The following is a 20207-nucleotide window of genomic DNA, read 5'->3' on the forward strand; positions in this document are numbered from 1 at the left end:
ATCTCCCCTGCACGACAAAGCAACGACGACAAAGCAACGACGACAAAACAACGACGACAAAGCAACGACGACGACAAAGCAACGACGTTACCTGCCCATCTGGCGAGGATCGGGGAAGGAGGTGAGCAGACCAGGAAACCACTGGTGAGAGGTGAGCGCCGGGGCCCGGGTCATCCGCTGGAGTGAGCGGTGGCCTGCGACCTCCGGGAGGCCCCCAAGAGGCCACCTGCAGCCCGCAGCACACGGCGCGCCTCCAGGTGCACTCGTGGGCGGGCGCAGGGGGGCGAGCAGGCTGGCACGGCCCCAAGACCCTTGGGTTCCCGGGGTGCACTCCTGATGGCCCCTTCCCCGGCGCGATTGGACGAGGGTCAGAGCGGGGTGCACGGCTTCCCGACCTGGGCCTGGTACGGTGCGTGCTTCAGGGAAGGACGGCCGTGATGCGGAAGCCGTGCCCGAGCCCGTCTGCCTGCACGTCCAGGACGCGGGGTCACGGGCCAGGCCTTCACGCGTCCCGAGCCGCAGCGGGCGGGGACAGAGCGGAGAGCCCAGGAGCTCGCGCTCTCCGCCACCCGACAGCTAATCCCAGGGGCCGTGGGGAGTCTGAGGGCGCAGATTCCACAGAGGCGGCCGCGTCCACGGCCTCTTTGTTCTCCGTCCGGGCGCCTGTGGACCCGTGCAAAGCTTTCAGCCCCGGGCGATCGCATCGCGGGCTCAGCAGCTTTTCCCGACTGGTAACCAGGGTACGGGGACAATGAAGCCTGCACGGACGCACACACTCCCCTGCAGCGCGACACCCCAGCTCAGAGGCTCCCAGGGAGGATCCCGCCTCCGCAGACGCTCACCTACCCCGGGATGAGGCGCCAGGGCCAGCTCGCCGGACTGCGGACGTGCAGAAGGTCGTATCTACAGCTGAGTCCTCCCGAGAAGGAGCCACCGATTGGGAAACCGGCCGGTGCACGACCGGCCGCAATGGCAGAGTGTCCGCTGAAGGGGAATCTCGGGGATGAGTCAGGCTGACTCGCAGGAAACCGAGATGCGTCCGTCCAGACGTCACGAGAGAAGACGAGCACCGAAGCCCCGAGCGGCCTGGCACCACCTCCGAGCTGACCCGCCGTAGAAGCCCGGCTGATGCTCGAGCCCCAGCGACCGGCCGCGGGGTGACAGGGTTAGACACGCGACACACACGGAAGACATCGCCGAAGTCAAGAGCGTGGAACCCCGGCCGGACACGGGATCCGTGGGCTCTGTAAGACTCGGGATAGGAGACGGCGAGCCGGGCAGGCCGGAAACCTCAAGCACCAGCCAGCCCAACGCCACGTGCACGGAGCTGCCCTCGGGATCCCGGCTGCCGCGAACCAACGATTCATAGGCCCCTTGCATGCACACACACACACACACACACACGCTCACATCCGTGCACACACGCGCGTACACACGTGTACAATGCACACAGATGTGCACACAGGTCTGCAACACGTGCACGCGGGCGTACACACAGGCTCGCACACACACGTGCACACACAGGTTGGGTGGGAAGGGCAAACGCCGGCAGGATGTTGGGCAATATTAAGAAATCACCGCTAATGTTTGATGCCTTACTTATTTTTTAGGTTGTTTTTATCTTTTAGAGATACACTCAAGTACATACAGATGAAATAAAAATGACACTGAGAAGTGGAAAAATATGTGTCATTAAAAGTAATATATTTTATGAAAAACCTAAGATACCAGCTTGACGTGGACTGTTTGTGGTTATGCTTGTGCTCACCCAGGAATTTATTGTAAATGCCCAGAATGGAAATCACAGGACTTCCTGCAGAAGAAACTCCTCTCTCCCCCCTTGCGGCCAGCAGGATCCCCGGATGCACACCCAGGGGTCACATCTTCTTTTTTCAGATTAAATTTAGATTTAGATTTAGATTTAGATTTATTTATTTATTTATTTATTTATTTGGCAGAGAGAGAGAGAAACAGAGAGAGGGCGTGCACAGGGGGGAAGGGCGGAGGGAGAAGCAGGCTCTCAGCTGACCAGGGAGCCCCCCGCAGGACTCGATCCCAGGACCCTGAGATCAGGCCTTGAGCCGAAGGAGGACGCTGCACCGACAGAGCCCCCCAGGCGCCCCTCCCCGCGGCACCTGTCACAGAACCTTGTCCTGGACGGTCAATTCCATGGAAACCTTCACAGGGCTCCCGCATCGGCAACGACCGCGTGCGCCCCACCGCCCTGTGCCCACCTGGCCTCTCCACAGGGTGGGCAGGGTCGCACCGCAGAGCCTGGCATCCGCCCACGCGTGCCAGGGGCACCCCCATCCCGCCCCGGATCGCGCTGCCGCCAGCGACGACCCCACACGGCCCCTTGCCTTCCCGGCTCTAGGACTGCGCCCAGGGCGCCCACCGCCAGCACAAGGCTCTCCCACACTCGACACGCGCAAGTCTGCCCCTCGCTCAAAGTGCAAATGGAACAATCCGCACACTCCCGTCCCTGCGCACTGGTCCGACGGCCCTGAAGAGAGAACTTCCTGCACGGAGCGTCACCCCCGCTACTCCACGCGCAGCCGTCACCTGCCGGCGACTCCCCAGCCCGACTGGAGGCGATGCTCCCCAGGGCCCTGCCCGCCTGTGGACGCCCCGTGACCCCAGGAGGCAGATCCAGGCCTCGCTGATGGGCACCAGGGAGCACGTGCTGAATCAAACAGCGGTAAGCGCGGTGGGCGACGGTTCTCCCTGAGACCCTCCATGTCCATGTCCTTCCAACAGGACAGAACTGGGAAGAGGCCTTGAACTACACGGATCAGCTCCGCTCCCGTTCTGTTGCTGTGGTGCAAGCAGTGAGCCAGAGGGACAACACTGTCGGGAGGCCTCGGGGGCCCCTCGCTGCCCTGTGCCCGCCCTGTGCCCTCCCTGGCCAACCGTCCTGCTCCGGGGACTCCAGAGGCTCTTCCAGAACCACCACCTGATGAGACAGAGACCACCCTCCTGGTGCAGGAGACCGCCACCCGAGGAGCCGGGGTCTCGGATTCCTGATGTTTGCATGTGTGAGACATTAGACCCAGACGCTGCGTCCACGGCAGGTGCCCCGAGGCCCCAGGGCAGCCTCCCTGCCCACCCGCAGCAAGCACCACGGCGCCGTGGGCACACAGACGCCGCTGCTGTAAGACACCCAAGGGCGAGACAGAGCTGCGAGCCAGGGGAGGAGCCGACGAGGAGCTGCACGGCCAGGGCAGGTGTCAGCAGCTGCCCCTCCCCAAGCCACAGGAAGCAGCCCAGGACTCTCGGAGCCCGGCACCGACGGGGGCCGGATGGTGGACACGTGAGAGCTGGGGACGTGGGGCACCGGCGCCGGGACCCGAGCCCTCCCGCCCCGCACACCTCAGGAAGCAAAGGCCGGACGCAGGAGGGGTGCACCCTGGGCCCCTGGGCTTGAAATGAGCCCCTGAAACAGGCAATCCGGGGTCCTGGAACCCTGGGCCGACTCCACTGATGGGCAGCAGACCATCTCCAGGCGGCTCTATGAGTCCACACCGCCACACAGCGCAGCAGTCCCCGTTCCAGCCGCCTACACGACCCGCCAGTCACGGACCTACTCTGTGACAAGCAGAGGCCACCCGTCCACGGCGCTGACCTACCACTACCTGCTCGACTAGACCCCGCTCCGCCACAGCGCTGACCTCCCTTCCCCACCCTCCCCCTAACCGAGCCCACGGACCCCCGGCCCCACCGCCCTCTAACTGGCCACCGCCGAGCCCCCACGCCGACCTCACCGGCGGCCCTGGGCCGGCTCCCTGTTTGAGTCACTGTCCCTTTGTCCGTAACCCTGACAAGCTGGCGGGAAGGGAGAGGCGGCCCTGGAGAGGGGAGGGGAGGGGAGAGGAGCGGGCAGGCCAGCAGATGGCACCAACCCAGGGTGGACACCTGCCAACCCCGGGAACGGCGCCCACCAGAGCCGAGGGCCAAGGGGACTCGGGATGGCGGGAAGAGCAGGGCTCGCAGGGCCGCCGGGCAGGACGGGACGGGACGGGACGGGCCCGGCGCTGTGGCCCCCGCATCCCGGTGTGGCAAGACCCCAGAGAAAGGGCCCATCGGGACGGGCTCTGTGCCCATCAGGGTTCCCTCATCAGACCTCAGGCCACACGCGCGCAGGCCAGTCCCCAGCACCTGTTCTCACCCAGACCCTTCCCAGCTCTGGGGCTGGCCGAAGAGACGGCGACGCACACAGACGCACGCGCTCCAGGCACAGGCCGGGCACTCTCCTCACCCCTACGGCCACAGCTGGTTTCCTTACCTGAGAAGCGGGGCCACCAGCAGGTGCTCAGAGGGTCATGGTGATGCTCAGGGCACACGAAACGACCGCGCTGGGGGCAGCAGGGGAGAGCCAGGCGGGGGCCAGCTCATGCCGAGGATGAGGCATCTTCGGGCCCCCATCTGCTCAGCACACGGGAGGCCGGCGCAGACGGAAGCGGTGGGTGCGGGTGCAGGGGCGGGGCGGGGCGGACATCTCCTTGCGAAAAACAAGCGAGCCGACCGCGCCAGAACACAGGTGGAGGAGGAGACCCCTTTCTCGGTCCAAGCGCGTGGGCGCCAAAGTACAAGTTTTCTCCTTAATGTGCCTAAAAAGTCTTCCTAAAGGAAGGGTCTTGCTTACGTGGTAATAACATAACTAAAGGACGGGAGCTTCTTTCCTTTCCCCAAAAATGTTTTCAAACCAAGATAATCAGGTCTGCAGACACGGGCTCCTCTCTCCTTCCACCGGTCGTGCAGGGGTGTGCGCGGGGTGGGTGCACGCCCGGTGCGGGGGATGGGATGGGGGCTGCACGCTCCGCTCCGACCACCTGTCCACGTCCTCCAGGCTCTTGTGCCGACCACCGGGCATTTCCGGCCACTCTGAGCCGTGTCTGCAGCCACAGCCAGCCGGTGTCGGCTCCCACCACGGGCTGTTTATTCCCTTAATATTTTCTGGTTCCAGTTCCCCAGAGAGCCGTCTGTTCTTGGTCAAGGCCAGGCCTGACCATAGGCATCGGGCCAGCACATAGACTCACTGTCCTTGGGCAGGCGCCCACCAGATCCACCCTGTGTGGCCAGGACAACCCGGGTCAGGGAGCCCACAAGGTCCCTGCATGGTCAGGCCTATCCGAGAAACAGACCCACCAGGGCCTGGGTGTGTCCACACCAGCATACCTGTGAGGTGGTACCGACTTTAAGGAGAGGTTTATTATGGAAGGTCGGCAAGTCCAAAGTGTGCGGGATGGGCCAGCAGGCTGGAGACCCGGGAGGGAGGTGCTGCGGGAGTCCCAGGCCCTTCTGCTGGAAGAATTCCTTTCCGCCCAGGGCTCCCTGGGCTTTTCCTCCCAAGCCCTTCAACTGCTTTGGTGAGGCCCACCCACGCGGTGGAGGATAATCTGCTTTGCTCAAAGGCTACTGACTTCGTAAAGTCTAGAATGTCTCGCCGATAAGATGGGTAGTGTGGCCCAGCCAGGTGGACACCCCAAACCAACCATCAGAGGCACCCAGGCAGGCTGAGGTGCAGCCTACTTAAGGCAACAAACCGCACCATTTAAACAGCTGAACGGGTTAATTGAGATCATTCCCGCGGAGAGGGAGACAGAGCCTGCTCTGAGTTCAGCAAAATAAACGGATAAACACATGATCCCACTGGGCACTCACCCAATCTTCGCCGACTGGTGAGCAGAGCCGCATTCAGTCAGCAGACACCAAGCCCAAGAAGTAAGCAGGCTCCAAACAGACTCCCTGTCGCTGCTTTTCCTCAAGCCTCCAAGCAGGCCGGGTTTTAATAACCCACACTGAGGAAACGGATCATAAAATGGAATCCATCAATATGGACAGCGAATAGCTCCCCTCCACCCGAGGGGCTCATCTCACCAAAGGCGCTTCCTACACAGAGAGCAAAGTTTTAGGAAGACAAGAGCTGCAACCCCATTAATTACTGAACAAGAAAACGTTGTAGAGAGCTGGAAAAGACAGTTTCATCCATCAAACAACAGCACAGAGGCAGACGGGGTTATAGACCCCAGCAGGCGCTCACGACGGAGCTCACGTCAAGAAAGGCTTCCTGGGGACACCCCCTGAGGGCAGGGGACGCACACGGGCCTGGCACAGAGAAGGGACGCCAAGCCCAGCCCAGCCGAGGACACCCCTCTGGGAGGTCTTCTGCAGGGACCTTCGTCCTCACCTGGGTTACCCCAGGTGACCAGCCCTCCGTGCCCCGCCCGCAGCTCCGTGGGGGGCGGCCTCCCTCCCCGTCCTGATCCTCAGAGTCCCTGTGGCCTGGGAGTCCGTCCCCACTGAGACAGTGTGAAGCCCCAAGGCGGCGCCCACAGTGCAGAGCTGGGTCCCATCCAGGCTCCAGCTACTGCGTAGGAGCCTGGAAGGAGCTGACAACGACCACATAGTTCTCTGCCGGACGTCATTTTCGGGGAACAGTTGAGAAGAAGGCTGTTTACACACACAACTCCAAGAAAGCTCGGAGGAATTAGAAGGCTTCTCCGTGGCTAAAAAATGATAAGGAACGGGGATTTTTTTTTTTAAGAGGGAGAGAATCCCAAGCCCACTCCATGCTGAGCACAGAGCCCGACACAGATCCCCATCCCACAACCCTGAGATCTTGACCTGTCCTGAGCCGAAACCAAGAGTCAGATGTTTCAGCAGCTGAGCTCCCCAGGCACCCCTGGAAGTGGGATTTTACAGCTGGTGCGTCCTGAGCTTAGGAGACAAGAGTCTGGGGTCTATGGAAGCAGTTCCTCCCATAACCACTTCCTTTCCTGCGCCCCTCTAGCTAGGCTTCCAATCCCACTCCTGACCCAGGCAGTGAAAGAAGGAGCAGGCCCTGGGCTGTGCTGGGACAGAGGCATGGGCCACCACATATGGGGGGCCCTGCCCCCTATACAGGGAGCCCCTTGCAGCAGATTGCGCGTGACTCAGCACCCATGTTTGGCACTAACGCGGATGCCAGTAAGAAGGGAGGGAGGGATGGACAGGAGGGAAGATGGATGGAGGGGCAGGTGAGTGTGTGAGGGGGTTGAGAGGTGATGACTCTGGATGGGTGAGTGGAAGGATGATGGGTGGATGGATGGACAGGTGGACAGATGGATGTGTGGGTGGGTGGATGGATGCATGGATGGATGGATGGACAGGTGGGCGGATGGATGGATGGATGGACAGATGGGTGGATGGATGGACAGGTGGGTGGATGGATGGATGGATGGATGGATGGATGGATGGATGGATGGACAGGTGGGTGGATGGACAGGTGGGTGGATGGATAGATGGATGGACAGATGGGTGGATGGACAGGTGGGTGGATGGATGGATGGATGGATGGATGGATGGATGGATGGATGGATGGACAGGTGGGTGGATGGATGGATGGACAGGTGGGCAGATGGATGGATGGATGGACAGGTGGGTGGATGGGTGGATGGACAGGTGGGTGGATGGATGGATGGACACATGGGTGGATGGACAGGTGGGCAGATGGATGGATGGATGGATGGACAGGTGGGTGGATGGATGGACAGGTGGGCAGATGGATGGACGGATGGACAGGTGGGCAGATGGATAGACAGGTGGGTGGATGGATGGATGGATGGATGGACAGGTGGGTGGATGGATGGACAAGTGGGCAGATGGATGGACAGGTGGGCAGATGGATGGACAGGTGGGCGGATGGATGGATAGATGGGCCGACAGATGGATGGATGGATGGATGGATGGATGGATGGATGGACATGTCGGCAGATGGATGGGTGGGTGGATGGGTAGATGGATGAGTGTGGCGAGAAGAGAGGATGCATGACTGGATGGAGGAGGTGACACAGATACTGACGTAAGAAAATTACACAACAAGGAACCCACAAGAAAACAAATGCTGGAGATTAATATTTAGCCACCTGTTGCCATGCCAACACAAACATCCCACATGTCTGAATAAATAACAACGATGACTAACTGTATCCACTTTGATTGCTATTTTTGAAAGTTAAAGTGCTGCTCAGCTGGCTGTAGAATTTCTAAATTATTGTTCCACTCCAGGAAGCAAGGAGCCTCATCTAGCTTCTCCGTCCCCAGAGGAAGCTGCGAGGGGAAGTGAAGCATGGGCTGACCGCGCTCTCCAGAGGAGCTGCAGCGTGTCCCCCGGTGACTCTCTCAGGTCTGCGACGTGGGCTCCTTTCCACACACTCCTGAGTGAAGAACTCTCCCTGCCCAACAGCTCCAAAGGCCTTGCTCCCCCCACAGGAGAAAATAACGATCCCCGAGCTCCAATCACTGCAAAGGCAAAATGTACGGATGCCAACCTCCTGTTTCCTGAGGGCAGCTCCGAATTCTGTGGTTACTGTCCTTGGTCCTTAGGCGGTAATTAGTGTCAGGGCCGAGCCGGGGCGCTTCCGCAGGAGCCGGCCACCACTGCCCGCTCCCCGGGGGCCCCGCAGGTGCCGGCGGCGTGCGGCCAATTTCATGCTTTTTAGACTTCTGGGTTTGGTCTGTCAGAGAAAACTGCATTTCTAAAGCACGCTGAAAATTATGTCCAGTGGCATTTCCTGCTTGAATCACAAGTATCCGCTTCAATCAGAGTAAACACACAAGAGGATACAACAGTGGGGCTGGGAGCCCGAGGCGCGCGCCCACCGGGAGGAGTCCCAAGCCCATGGAAGGAGCACCGAGCCCCCAGGAGGAGCCCCGAGCCCACAGGAGGAGCCCCGAGCCCCAGGGAGGAGCACCAAGCCAGCGCCAGTGGCCCACACCCCTCCCTCATGGCCCACACACCGGTGCTCCCTCCCCAGACTCCGCCTGCCCAGCCCCACCGTTAAATTTAGCACACTCAAATTGTGATAAAACATGTTTCCACAGGAAAAGCATCTACGGAGCCAGGCTGTGTGAGCGGATTCACATGCATCCCCTTCCTTATTCCTCGGAAAGCCTCTACCTTCCCTCTTCCGAGGGAGAGACCGAGGCTCCACAGGGTGAATGAGCTCACCCAGAAGCACGGCGCCAGGACCTCAGGTCCAGGTGAGCACACCCCCTGCCTGCTGAAGGCTCCCCCTTGGCCCGCTTTCCCTCCCCCCCAGGTAGAGGCTCGTCCCTCATCGCCGTCCCCGGGTCAGCCTCCGGCGTCTCATGCCCTGGCCTGGGTGCAGTCGCCGTCCTGCCCTGGACCAGGGCACACGGGAGAGCACGGGGCAGCCTGGTTCTTTTTGGTGCCCCCACCTTGCCCGGAGTGCCCCCCACGGTGCGATCCTGAGGACATCTCTAAATAATAACTAAGTGTAATGACTTTGAAGGCACGCTCACGGGCCGGCTCTCCGTGTGCTGGGGTTCTGCAGGGACCTGCCTGGCCCTTACCTCCTGGAAACCGTGGCCCAGACTGAGAAGGCCTCCCAGGGGCGCGTGGGGCTGCGGTGTCTACACCGGGGGCACCTCCCTCGTGCCTCAGCTCTCAACAGCTCAACCCAGAATACCGGAGGACACACTCGACCCTCCTGATTCAGAGACTCCGTATTTGCACATTTTCACACTTGCTAACGTCTACTTGTGACCCTAAAGTCAATACTCATGGAGCTCTGGGTGTCACTCAAGGACAAGCGGGGAACCGTGGAGAGCCCGAGCTGCCCGACACTCTCGTTCACGCCGGTGAGGGAGCAAAGTGACCCTGCCCGTTCCTGCTCTGGCCGTAAACAGAGTCCTTCTCACCAGCTACCGAGTGCTAGGCCGGGCGCATTTTGTGCTTTCTTTTGGTGACTTTGAAGCTTCACATGGTCTCCAAGCCTGGTGCTGGGGTCTAGTGCCCGAGTGCAAGAGGCTCTCAAGTGCCTCAGCAGGAAACATGCATGAGATGAGCAATACTCAGGCTCGAGTGTTTATTACTAAGAAGTCTGTGTTAAATAAGGTGCCTTTAAGCAGCAATACACACAAGATAAGGTCATCTACTGATCAGCTGATGAAGGTGTTGGGACAAGGGGTTCCCAGGAACCTTGCCCCGTATGTCTCTGGATGGACCAACGCTCCAGTGGTCACTAATCTGGTGTTTGCAGTGACTTTACCACCACGAACAAGGAGGACCAACCATAAATAGCGCCTCTGGGTGCAGAAGGCCAGGTGCTGAGCTTCAGGATCTTGGAGCTCTTCCCAGGGCAGGTTCTTAGTGCAGCAATGCGATGGTCAGTCCAGGAGAAACAGCCAGCCATGGGCAGAGACTGAACCAGAATCTGTCAAGATCCAGAATTAAACAGACAGTCCACACACGCCCCATGATGGACAGAAGCCAGATGACTGGTTTGGCCTTCAGGACAAACTGAGATCAAAGTCGTCAGAGAAGACTGATTGTAATGACTGAAGTGTCCTTACTGGGCAAGGAATGACAGGTGCATGCATCACATTTCCACGGTCCAGCCGTCAGAGATGTGCCCTGTGTACTGAGTTTCCCATAAACAATGGCAACCGGCACCTCACTCTCTCCGTTAGACTCACCTCGATGTGATTTGATTAGCTCTATAGCAGGTAAGGGATCAATGCTCAGCTGATGGAGGACGCCTGTCCTCAGGAAAACACTGATTGTGTCCAGGAAGGAAACAGACCCAGGAAAGCCCACAACGTGCTGACCAGAGTCCTTGGTATAGACCAAGCCTTCACAGATTACAGACATGTGCCCTAAAGTAACCAAAATGTATAGACAAAGGCATTTGGGAGGTATTGTTTAGAGTAGCAGAAATATGGAAACAAAGAAATGATTCATAAAAATGTGGCCCAATAAAACTGGCGATTTCAAGCAAATAAATACATGGCCATTAACAATGATGGTGCAGACGTTTAATTACTGCATAGGCATAGGGCCACGATGTGCTGCAAGACTTCAAACGTGCAACATGCATTACAGAGAAGGACATAATTGTGTCCCAATTATTGTAGAGGATGGATGGATGGATGGACGGATGGGGAGATGGATGGATGGATGGATGGATGGATGGATGGGGGGATGGGGGGATGGAGGGATGGACAGATGGACGGAGGGATGGACGGAGGGATGGATGGGGGGATGGATGGATGGGAGGATGGGGGATGGAGGGATGGACGGATTGATGGATGGACAGATGGATAGATGGATGGATGGACAGACGGATGGGGAGATGGATGGATGGATGGATGGATGGATGATGGATGGATGGACAGGTGGATGCGGGGATGGAGGGATGGATGGATGGACAGATGGGGGATGGAGGGATGAATGGGGAGATGGATGGATGGATGGATGATGGATGGATGGATGGACAGATGGATGGGGGATGGAGGGATGGATGGATGGATGGGGAGATGGATGGATGGATGGATGGATGGATGGGGGAAGTAGGGATGGATGGATGGACAGATGGATGGGGGAAGTAGGGATGGATGGATGGACAGATGGATGGGGGATGGAGGGATGGATGGACAGATGGATGGATGGGTGGGGAGATGGATGGATGGATGGGGGATGGAGGGATGGATGGAAGGACAGATGATACAAGCACATAGATGCATGAATAGATAACAAATGGATAAATAGACAGATGGGTAGATAATACATATATGGATAAACAGATAACGGATGGATAGATGGATGGATAATAGATGGGATGACAGGTACACAGATGACTGATAGAAGATAGGAGTGGACTAACATGGATGGACAGAGGGTAAATATGAAGACAGGGATGTGGACACAGAAACACACACAGACATACCCTATTTCCATACATCTGCCCACATGAAGATTTGGGTACACGTGCAACTGATGGGCAAGGCCAACCTGTTAACGGTTTCCCCTACTGATAAGAATACAAGTAGCTTTTTGTGTCGCGCTCAGCTGTATTTCCACATTTTTCTGTTATGAACACGTACAACTTGCATAAAACACTTTTAAAATGTTGTAAGTGAACTGGACGGCGCGGTCAGTGGGCAAGAGGGCAGCCTGCACAGCCTGCTGGGCCAGGGCTCCCGGCAAGAACACGGCTCCGCGTCCCCCCAAGCAGGAAGGGCTCTACCGCACACCCTGCATCCGACCGGCTCCGAGGGGGACAGCGACGAACAAGTGAGGGGCCGGAGACGGAAGGCCGTGCGGCAAACGGCCAAAGATCTTGCACATTCATCCACAACTAGAGAATCACGGGAAGTAAACAGGAAGCCCCGGGTCCGCGGGCGGCAGGGGCGGCACGGCCTACGGCCTGAGCGGGAACCTCAGAAATACAGCAGGACCCAAGGACCCGGGCTGCGCACCAAGGGTGCCTCCTGCTTTCCTCCTCCCGCCCCTTCACCTCCCGCCTTATCTCTGGGCGGACGCAAGCCCAGGTCCTCGTCCTCCGGAGAAGTCTTGAGTCGAGCAACCGGCTGACAACAAATGTGGCTCGGACGTAGATATCCTCATCACTGCACTACCCTACCCGCCCCCCCAGGATAATCACACTGGACAACTGACTCTCCAGGGGGGAGAGATCAACTGCCCTTAATCCCAAATAACAAAATTCTTTTTTTTTTTTTTTTAACAAAATTCTTTTGTGAGAGGAGGGAGCGAGCTGTTAACCTCCATCTCCCCGTGGGGGTCTTTGCCACGGCCCAGAGCCGGAGCCAAGCGAAGCCAGGGTGGCCCTGAAGGTCGCGGCGCAGAGAACCGTGTGCCCCCCCCCCCCCCCCATCCAGCAGCCCTCTGTCTGGAAAGGGGCGAGAGCGTTCCAAAGGCCAAAGGGAAAGAGGGTGGAGCGGTTTTTAATTTCTAATTTTCTTTACATCTCCACTCTGGCGGGCAGGCAGGCGGGTGAAGCCAGGGTTTCTTTCCTTCTCATTGTTACTTTTTAACACACCTTGTTGCCAATGAATTTAAAGTTTTGTTTGTTTTAGAGACAAAAGTGAATGAGGACTCAGATGTTGGAACAAGATGGAGTAACAGGGGCTGCATGTACTTTCTGGTCTGAAGCAACTGAAACACTCGCAAAAAATACATGAACCATGTGTTGTGAGGACAGTACAGATCAGTCAACTAAGGACAGAATCCCCGAGACTGCCGAGCCCAGGTCCCCGAGATTGCCTGGGCCTCCCAAGTCCGTCCCTAAGACTGCTGAGGCCCCCAGGTCCCCGAGATTGTCCAGGCCTCCCTAGGGCCACAAGACCACCAAGCCCCCCAGGTCTCCAAGGTTGCCCGGGCCCCCCAGGTCCCCAAGACCTCTGACCCCCCAGGTCCCTGAGACTGCTCAGGCCCCCCAGGACCTCGAGACCACCCGGGCCCCCCAGGTCCCCAAGACCTCTGACCTCCCAGGTCCCCGAGACTGCCAGCGGCCCCAGGTCCCCGAGACTGTCCGGGCCCCCCAGGTCCCGGAGACCTCTGACCCCCCCCAGGTCACTGCCTCAGGACGGGCCCAACGCTGCACCCGGGGGGAGACGGAGGCAGGAGGCCGGCAGGACCACGTGCCAGAGGTAGGGCTCCTGAATGCGCCCGGAACAGAGCAGAATCCGGAGGGCCCGGCTGGCGCTGACCAGGCCACACGCGCAGGCACACGACCAGGGCGAGCAGAGTCCAAAGTGGAAGAAAGGAAATAACAAAGGTCAGCGCAGAAACTAAAAAGAAACAGAAAAGAGAACAAAAGAGAAGCACCGATGAATCCAAAAGTGAGGATTCTGCAGAGATCAGCACGACGGATAAAGCTCTGGGCAGGCCGGGCAGGAAACAGAAGATACGGGCTTCGGTCACCCCAGCAAGACAAGCGGCATCCCCAGAGGTTCCCCGGATACTAAGGGGACGACGACGAACAACCCGACCAAGGGGGACACGTGCAACAGCGACCGCGGCGAGGCCCAGCTCCGTGGGCGACAGTCCACCAGACCTCGCCAGGAGCGCACGCTGCCCAGCGGCCCACACGCGCCCAGCGATCCCCGTGGGGTCGAAACCCTCCTGGGAAGACAAGCCCAAGCCCGGGACAAGCTCTGCCCCACGTTTAAGAAACAACAGAAAACTCGTTCTACCCACACTCCCCCTAAACCGGGAAAGGGAAGGAATGTTCCAGAACTCATCCTAGGAGGCAAGAGTGGCCATGCCGTGCCCAAACCAGCAGACATTCCAGGCAGAACAAAGAGCAGCAGCATCCCCCACCCCCACCCCAGGAAGGCAGACCCGGGAACCTGGGGGGCAGGGAGGGGCAGGGAGGGGGCAGGGAGGACACACAGGAAGGACCCTCAAATCTCACCACTCTGAAGACGTGCACCTTTTAAAATGTTAATTGTGTCTCAGTTAGGCTTTTCTTCTTAAATGGAAAGGTCAAGAAAGGGAATCTCTGGCTAAGATGGGCCCACAGAACAAAAGCCAGGCTGATGGGGCTGAGAGCAGAATCCCCTGCTCCCGGGACCCTCCTCCCCGCGCCCACGGCTCAGCTTCCAGTCCGGAAGGGGCCGGATCCCCAGCTTCAGGGGCTGATCACCCACTGGGCACCCAGATCTGGGAAAACCACTGAAAAACGGGGCCCGAATCAAGCCTACGGAAGGACAGAGCGCCTGGGACACAAGGAGATCTTGGGGCGAAGCTCTGTACCCCAAAACTGAGAGAAATAAGGGAAGTAACAGTCCCCAGAGTACAGAAACCGATCAAGAGAGGAGTGAGGTGCGCAAGCCAGACGGGTCCCCCCAGGGGACACCCGATGCCCTTCCCTAACTCTGTCCCCAGTTTCTATCTGCATCACACCAGGAACCTGGATTTTTTTTTTTTTTTTTTTCATTGAACCTGAGCAATCGTTTCGGGGGAGGTCTCAGGATTTGCCCGTGAGGCTGGTGGTGGACATATGGCATCTGGACAGAAGCCCAGGGACTGGGGAAGGAATAACCGCAACTTCTATTTTTCTAAACTAACTGTAAGACAAAACACAAACCCTTGGAATGATGGACTTCACTTAGACAACTGCAAGCCGTTGGTGAGCTGCTCCTCCACAGCACGCCCAGGGCGCACACGGAGGCTGCTCCGTGCAGCCAGCAGCACCCTGAGCTGCGTGCAGCAGCCCCCGCGGGGACAGCAGGAGGAGCAGAGGCCACGTCCAGCGGGCTGTGGACGCCTCAAATTCAGGAACATGCCACCGCTTCGAAATTGAATTCACCAAAACACGTGTTCTTAAGTAAACTGCATCCCTTGGTATTTCTCTGCATGCCCCGAACGCGTGTGGGAATGTCCGGGTTGAAGGGCTGGGTGCACCTGGCTGGAGGGGACGCACAGGTGCAGGAGACCTCACTCGGGCTGCTGTTCGGGGCGCACGACATGGAGTGGAGAGGACTCCCCACCCTGCAGCCTCGGGCACCTATTCCCATCTCCTGCTGTGGACCCGAGGTCGCCTGGCACCTCCAGTGCGAAAGACAGAACCCTCGCTCGGCCAGGGAACCAGCCGGGCACACGGCAGCCTTCCACCCGGCTCTCACACGCATGAGGTGAGTTGTGCAGCCTGGGGTTCTCTCCCCGTTGGTGCCAACGCCTGTACCGCGGAGCCCGCCCTCAGCGCTCATGCAGGAGGGCACCGGGTGCCCAGCGCCCACTGCGTCTCTGCCAGGCCTTGGGCCTCACCGGCCTCCGGCCCGCCCGCCGGGCAGAGCGGACTCCCTCGGGCTCCAGGACGACCTGAGCTTGTGCTGGGCCACCGGGTCACTCCTGCCACGCCCAGGCCATCCCAAGGGAAGCCCACGCCTGCCAGTCATCTCTACAGGGGGAAACTGAGTCACGGGACAGGGTAGAGAAAGCAGCCCAGTGAAGCAGCCTCGGGGCGGTGGCGAGGTGGGGAGGTGGGTTTGCAGGGCTGCAGGGGGCTCCTCCTGCGTCTGTTCCCCCGACTGGGTGTGGACGGGGTGACCACACGGAGGAGGCTCGCTCCCCAGCACCTGAACCCCACGGCACTCCGGGCTCACCACGGGGCCCAAGCGCTTCCTCCCTGACTGCAGCACCCCAGCCACTCCTGTGACGCGACGGCTGTGTGTGGCCGTGAAGAGCAGTTAGCAGTGGGAGGGACGGGCCCGTCACCAGCCTGCAAGGACGCGCTGGACCCGGACACTTCTGACATATTCCTCCCGTACTTTTCAAATACATTCGAGCTGTGATAACAAAGACTCGGACTTCATCGTAACAACGAGCCTGGAAGGAAAATTAGGAGTTTGTTTTCAGCAAGGCGGAGGCTCCAGCCTAAACACGCCGCGGGGCGGGCGCACAGCCGGGCTGCAGAGCCCCCGGAGCCGCGTGGGCGGCCCTGTAACCCTAACCGTAACCGCGGGCAGGCAGCAGGCAGCCTCCCCAGGAGCCTGTCAGGGGCCGGGAGCTTCCTGTGACCAGAGGGGCTGCACACCAGGGCCCCGGGCAGAGCAGCTGGGGCCCGCGCCGCCCACCCCACCTCCCTCGGACCTGGGCGTGGAGCCCCTTGAGCAGATTTGAGGCCTGTGCAGGGGCAGCCCTGGGGAGCTGCGAGGGAGCCGGGTGACCCTGGGGGCTCGTCTCCAGGGGGCCAAGGGAAGCGGCCAGAGGGCCGCTGGGCGTCCCCATCCCCAGAAGGGCCTGCAGGGGGCCGGGGTCCCCACCCACGAAACGGGAACAGGCGCCCCCAGGTGCACCGGCCTCCCATGGAGCCACGCAGCCCGCAGGCCTGCCCCTGGCTGCTCTTCCTCACCCTGCCCGCAGGCCCCCACCTCCAGCGCCCCAGGGACATGTGCACTCCGACCCCAAACACAGCCGGTGATGGAGAGCCCCCCGCCTTTGGGCTGGGCTCCGTCCCCAGGCTGCCTCCAGCGCCAGGGCTTCCTGTCACATGGACAGTGGTCTGGCCTGGCTCGGCTGCCTGATGGCTGTCAGTTTTGGAGTAGATTCCCATGACCTCACAACGGAGGCTACAGAAACGAGGGCGGGGAGGGCGGGGAGGGCAGGGGGGCCCTCACGCCCCAGGCCAGAACCCCGGCGGGAGGACAAAGGGGCCCGGTGTAGAGGAGGGCGCGAGGGGCAGAAATGTCAGGCTGTTTTAGTGCTCGCTTGTGAATGGTCGCGGGGACCGGCTTCCACTCTGGTGCTGAACAGACGAGAACATTCAGACATGGAACAAGCGAGTCTACAGAACCTCCGGCCTGCTGTGCGCCCCACGGAGAAGGAGCCTTCCGCAGACCAGCCCTGTGCCCCGCAGGCCCGGGCTGCAGACCTCAAGGGGGGGGCCGGGGCCGCTCCTTCTAGAACACCACCAGATGCGTCCTGCGGGTGTGCGCTGGGGTCAAACCAAACCTCAATCACTGTGTGGTCACAGGCGGTGATTACTGAAGCCCTGACCATGAATCTACACCCAGTACCTGCCCCGCTCGAACACACTCCCCGAGCACTGTGAGAAGTGTCAGAGATCCAGGGGTTCGGAGTCTTTTGGGGGGAGGGGAGAGGGGTCTTGAAAGCAAAAGGATGATGCAGGGTCACATGGTCCAGCTCATTTGGGAGCCAGTTTCCATCTTAATCTTCATATTTTTAAGTCCCTAATTGCTCCCAAATAATTCTTTCAAAATAGAGGGAAAAAAATCATGGTGTAAGAGAAAGCAGAGAGCTGGGACACAAGCCACAAGGGAAAATTAAATATTTCTGCATGAGCAGTCTGTCATGTGACCGCACCTACCAAGCACCCACACAAGACCTAACCTACCAGGCGGGTCCTGGGGACAGAGCAGGGTGGCACCCCAGCTCCACATCCCCAGGGTGCACGCCGTCCGGTGCACCCCCTCTGCTTCACAAAGCTGCTCCCTCACCACGACTGCCTTGCTCCTGTGACCTCAGGCCAGGGCCCAGTGACCTGCTCACCCCCACCCCCCAACTATCACAGCCTGAGTCAGCCCAACCCTGGCCCCAAGGTCTCCAGGAGCAGGCTCCCTCTTCCGGACCCCAGTCTGCAGGACAGATTTGTGTCCGCTTCCCCCAGAATCTGTGCAAGGGGGCTTCCTCCCTAAGGGAGGTGATCAGCGGAGCGTCCGTCCTGCCCGCCTCACAGAATCCACCAGCCGAGCAAGGTCATTCCAAAACATTTTTGAAACTACAAAAACAGTTAAAATATAAGGCAAAGCTTACGCAAACGAAAGCTCTCTGGAATCTCGCAAGTGTTCACTATGATGTCACTTCCCAGGCCTACCTGGGGCTCCGTCAGCAACGCTCTGAAGTTTCGGAGGGGGGGAAATTTTGCCCCGCACCGTAAGCCGGAAGGAAGGCCCCGCTTTCGTTCCACAACACCCCTATTTGAAAATACTGTTTCTTCTAAAAAACAATTAAGATTGGGAGGCAAAGCACAATACTGGCCAGATGTGAAAGCAGCTCTGGAGTCCAAGTTTCTGACACGGATTCAATGAAGAAATCACCATATCCAGAGAGACCTCTGTGCCCGCCCTGGAGTCGGTTACTTGAAAGCGCGATGCCCTCCTGGATGCCCGCCTCGGTTGGCCGCACAGACCCTCTGGAAGGAAAACCCATTTCTCTCTCCGGAAGGAACAGCTTGGCCCCAGCGACTCCCGCCAAGCCCCCAGGCGGCCGGCTCCGGGGGGGGGGGGGAACCCCCCCCGGGTCCTCCCCCCTCCCCCCTCCCCCCCCCCCCGCCCCGGGCTCGGGTGAAAAGTTCCAACGCTGACCGCTCACTTCCTATAGTTCACTCAAGATTTTACAACTTTTGCAGGCTCTTGGGCGGCGCCAAAATGAGTGGGGCTCGGCCAAGAAAAGTGGAAACTATTTTTGGCATCCAGAAGGGCAGCTGTAGGACGCGGTCGGCGCCTAAAACGCATGCCTGCCTTCACAGACTTGGAGTTTCTAATCGGGGGCGCACCCGGAAACCTCCAGGCCTGCAGCCAAGCCGGGGCGCACGGGGCACACGGGGCGCACGGGGCGCGGGCTGCGGCCGGGGTCGGGGTCGGGGTGCGCTCCGCACGGGGAGGGGGCCGCATTCCGGGGAGGGGCGAGGCCGGCACGGGTGTCAGCGCCGCGCACAGGCCAAGTGCGCGACACTTTGTACCCACTTGAGCGCCAAGTGGCGGCGAGCGCGGCACGGCACCCCCGCGAGAGGCGCGCCCGGGCGGAAACGCGCTCCGACTCCTCCGTCTACACTCGAGCCGCCCCGGAACTCGCGGACCCGCTCGGCGCTCAGGGGGGTCTGGGCGAGTCTGGGGGAGCGCGCGGCCCGCGAGCCGGTGCCCGGGCGGGAGGCTGCAGGCTGCAGGCGCCCGGCGGGGACGGGGACGGGGACGGGGACGGGACGCCGCCACGGGTCTCCGAGGGTCCGCGAGGGGACGGGGGCCCTGGGGTCCTGGGGTCCTGGGGCGCAGGCGCGGGGGCGCACGGCTCCCGGGCAGGAGGGGGCCCCGGAGAGGCCGCGGAGCGCAGAGAGGGGCGCGCAGGAGGGAAGCCGGCCGGAGAGGGAGGCGGGGAGCGGGAGGCCCGGGGAGGAGGGGCGGGGGCGGCGAGCGCGGCTCCCGGGCCTCCCCGCGGCGGCGCCGTCCAGCCGGGACTCCCGGCCGCTAACAAAGGAAGAAGCCCCGGAGGCCGCGCGCCCCGCGCCCAGTCCGCCCTCCGCGCCCGGCCCCGGCGCACAAAGGCCGGCGCCCCCGCCCCGCCCGCGCCCCGGCCCCGCGCCCCGCCCCGGCCCCGCGCCCGCGGCCCCCGGCCCCCGGCCCGCGCACTCACAGGATGGAGGTCTGCGGCGCCACGGCGGGCACGGCCTCCAGCAGCAGATGCATGCAGCGCACGGTGGTGCGGAAGCACAGGCAGCGGCTCGGGCAGCCGGCGCCCGGCTTCGGGGCGACCGTGGCCAGCGCGCCCCAGCCGCAGCACAGCACGAGCGCCAGCAGGCAGCGGCGCGGGGGGCCCGCGGGGCGCGGCGCCATGGCCCGGGGCGCGCGACGCTCGGACGCGAGAGGACCGCGGGCCCGGCGCGACCCTGGGGCTGCCGACTGCGCCCTGCCCAGCTGCGCGCGGGGGACGGGGGCGGGGGCGGGGGGCGCCAGCTGTGCACATGCGCGCGGCTCCTCCCCCGCGCCCTCCCCGAGGCCGGGCGGGGCGGGACCTGGGGCGGGCGGGCGCCGCGCGGGGCGGGCGGGGGTGGGGGGCGCCCCGGGCTGCGCGGGGAGCGGGAGGGGGGCCCTGCCCTCGCGCCCTCCCTACCCCACGCGCGCGCACAGCGCCGTTGCGCGCGGAGACCAAGGCGCCCTGACTC

The 20207-nt window shown here is 60.9% G+C and overlaps 1 protein-coding gene across 1 annotated transcript in view; it reads right to left on the minus strand.

Annotated features, from left to right (window-relative positions):
• PXDN (peroxidasin) overlaps nt 1-19884 on the minus strand; it is a 73062-nt gene extending 53178 nt beyond the window's left edge. Inside the window, exon 1 of the mRNA XM_038560657.1 lies at nt 19679-19884. Within this exon, the coding sequence (XP_038416585.1) occupies nt 19679-19878 (200 nt within the window). The 5' untranslated portion in view covers nt 19879-19884. The remainder of the gene's footprint in view (nt 1-19678) is intronic.
• Nucleotides 19885-20207: the final 323 nt, after the last annotated feature.

Source organism: Canis lupus, chromosome 17, assembly GCF_011100685.1.
Source record: "Canis lupus familiaris isolate Mischka breed German Shepherd chromosome 17, alternate assembly UU_Cfam_GSD_1.0, whole genome shotgun sequence".
In the NCBI taxonomy this organism is placed as follows: Eukaryota; Metazoa; Chordata; class Mammalia; order Carnivora; family Canidae; genus Canis; species Canis lupus.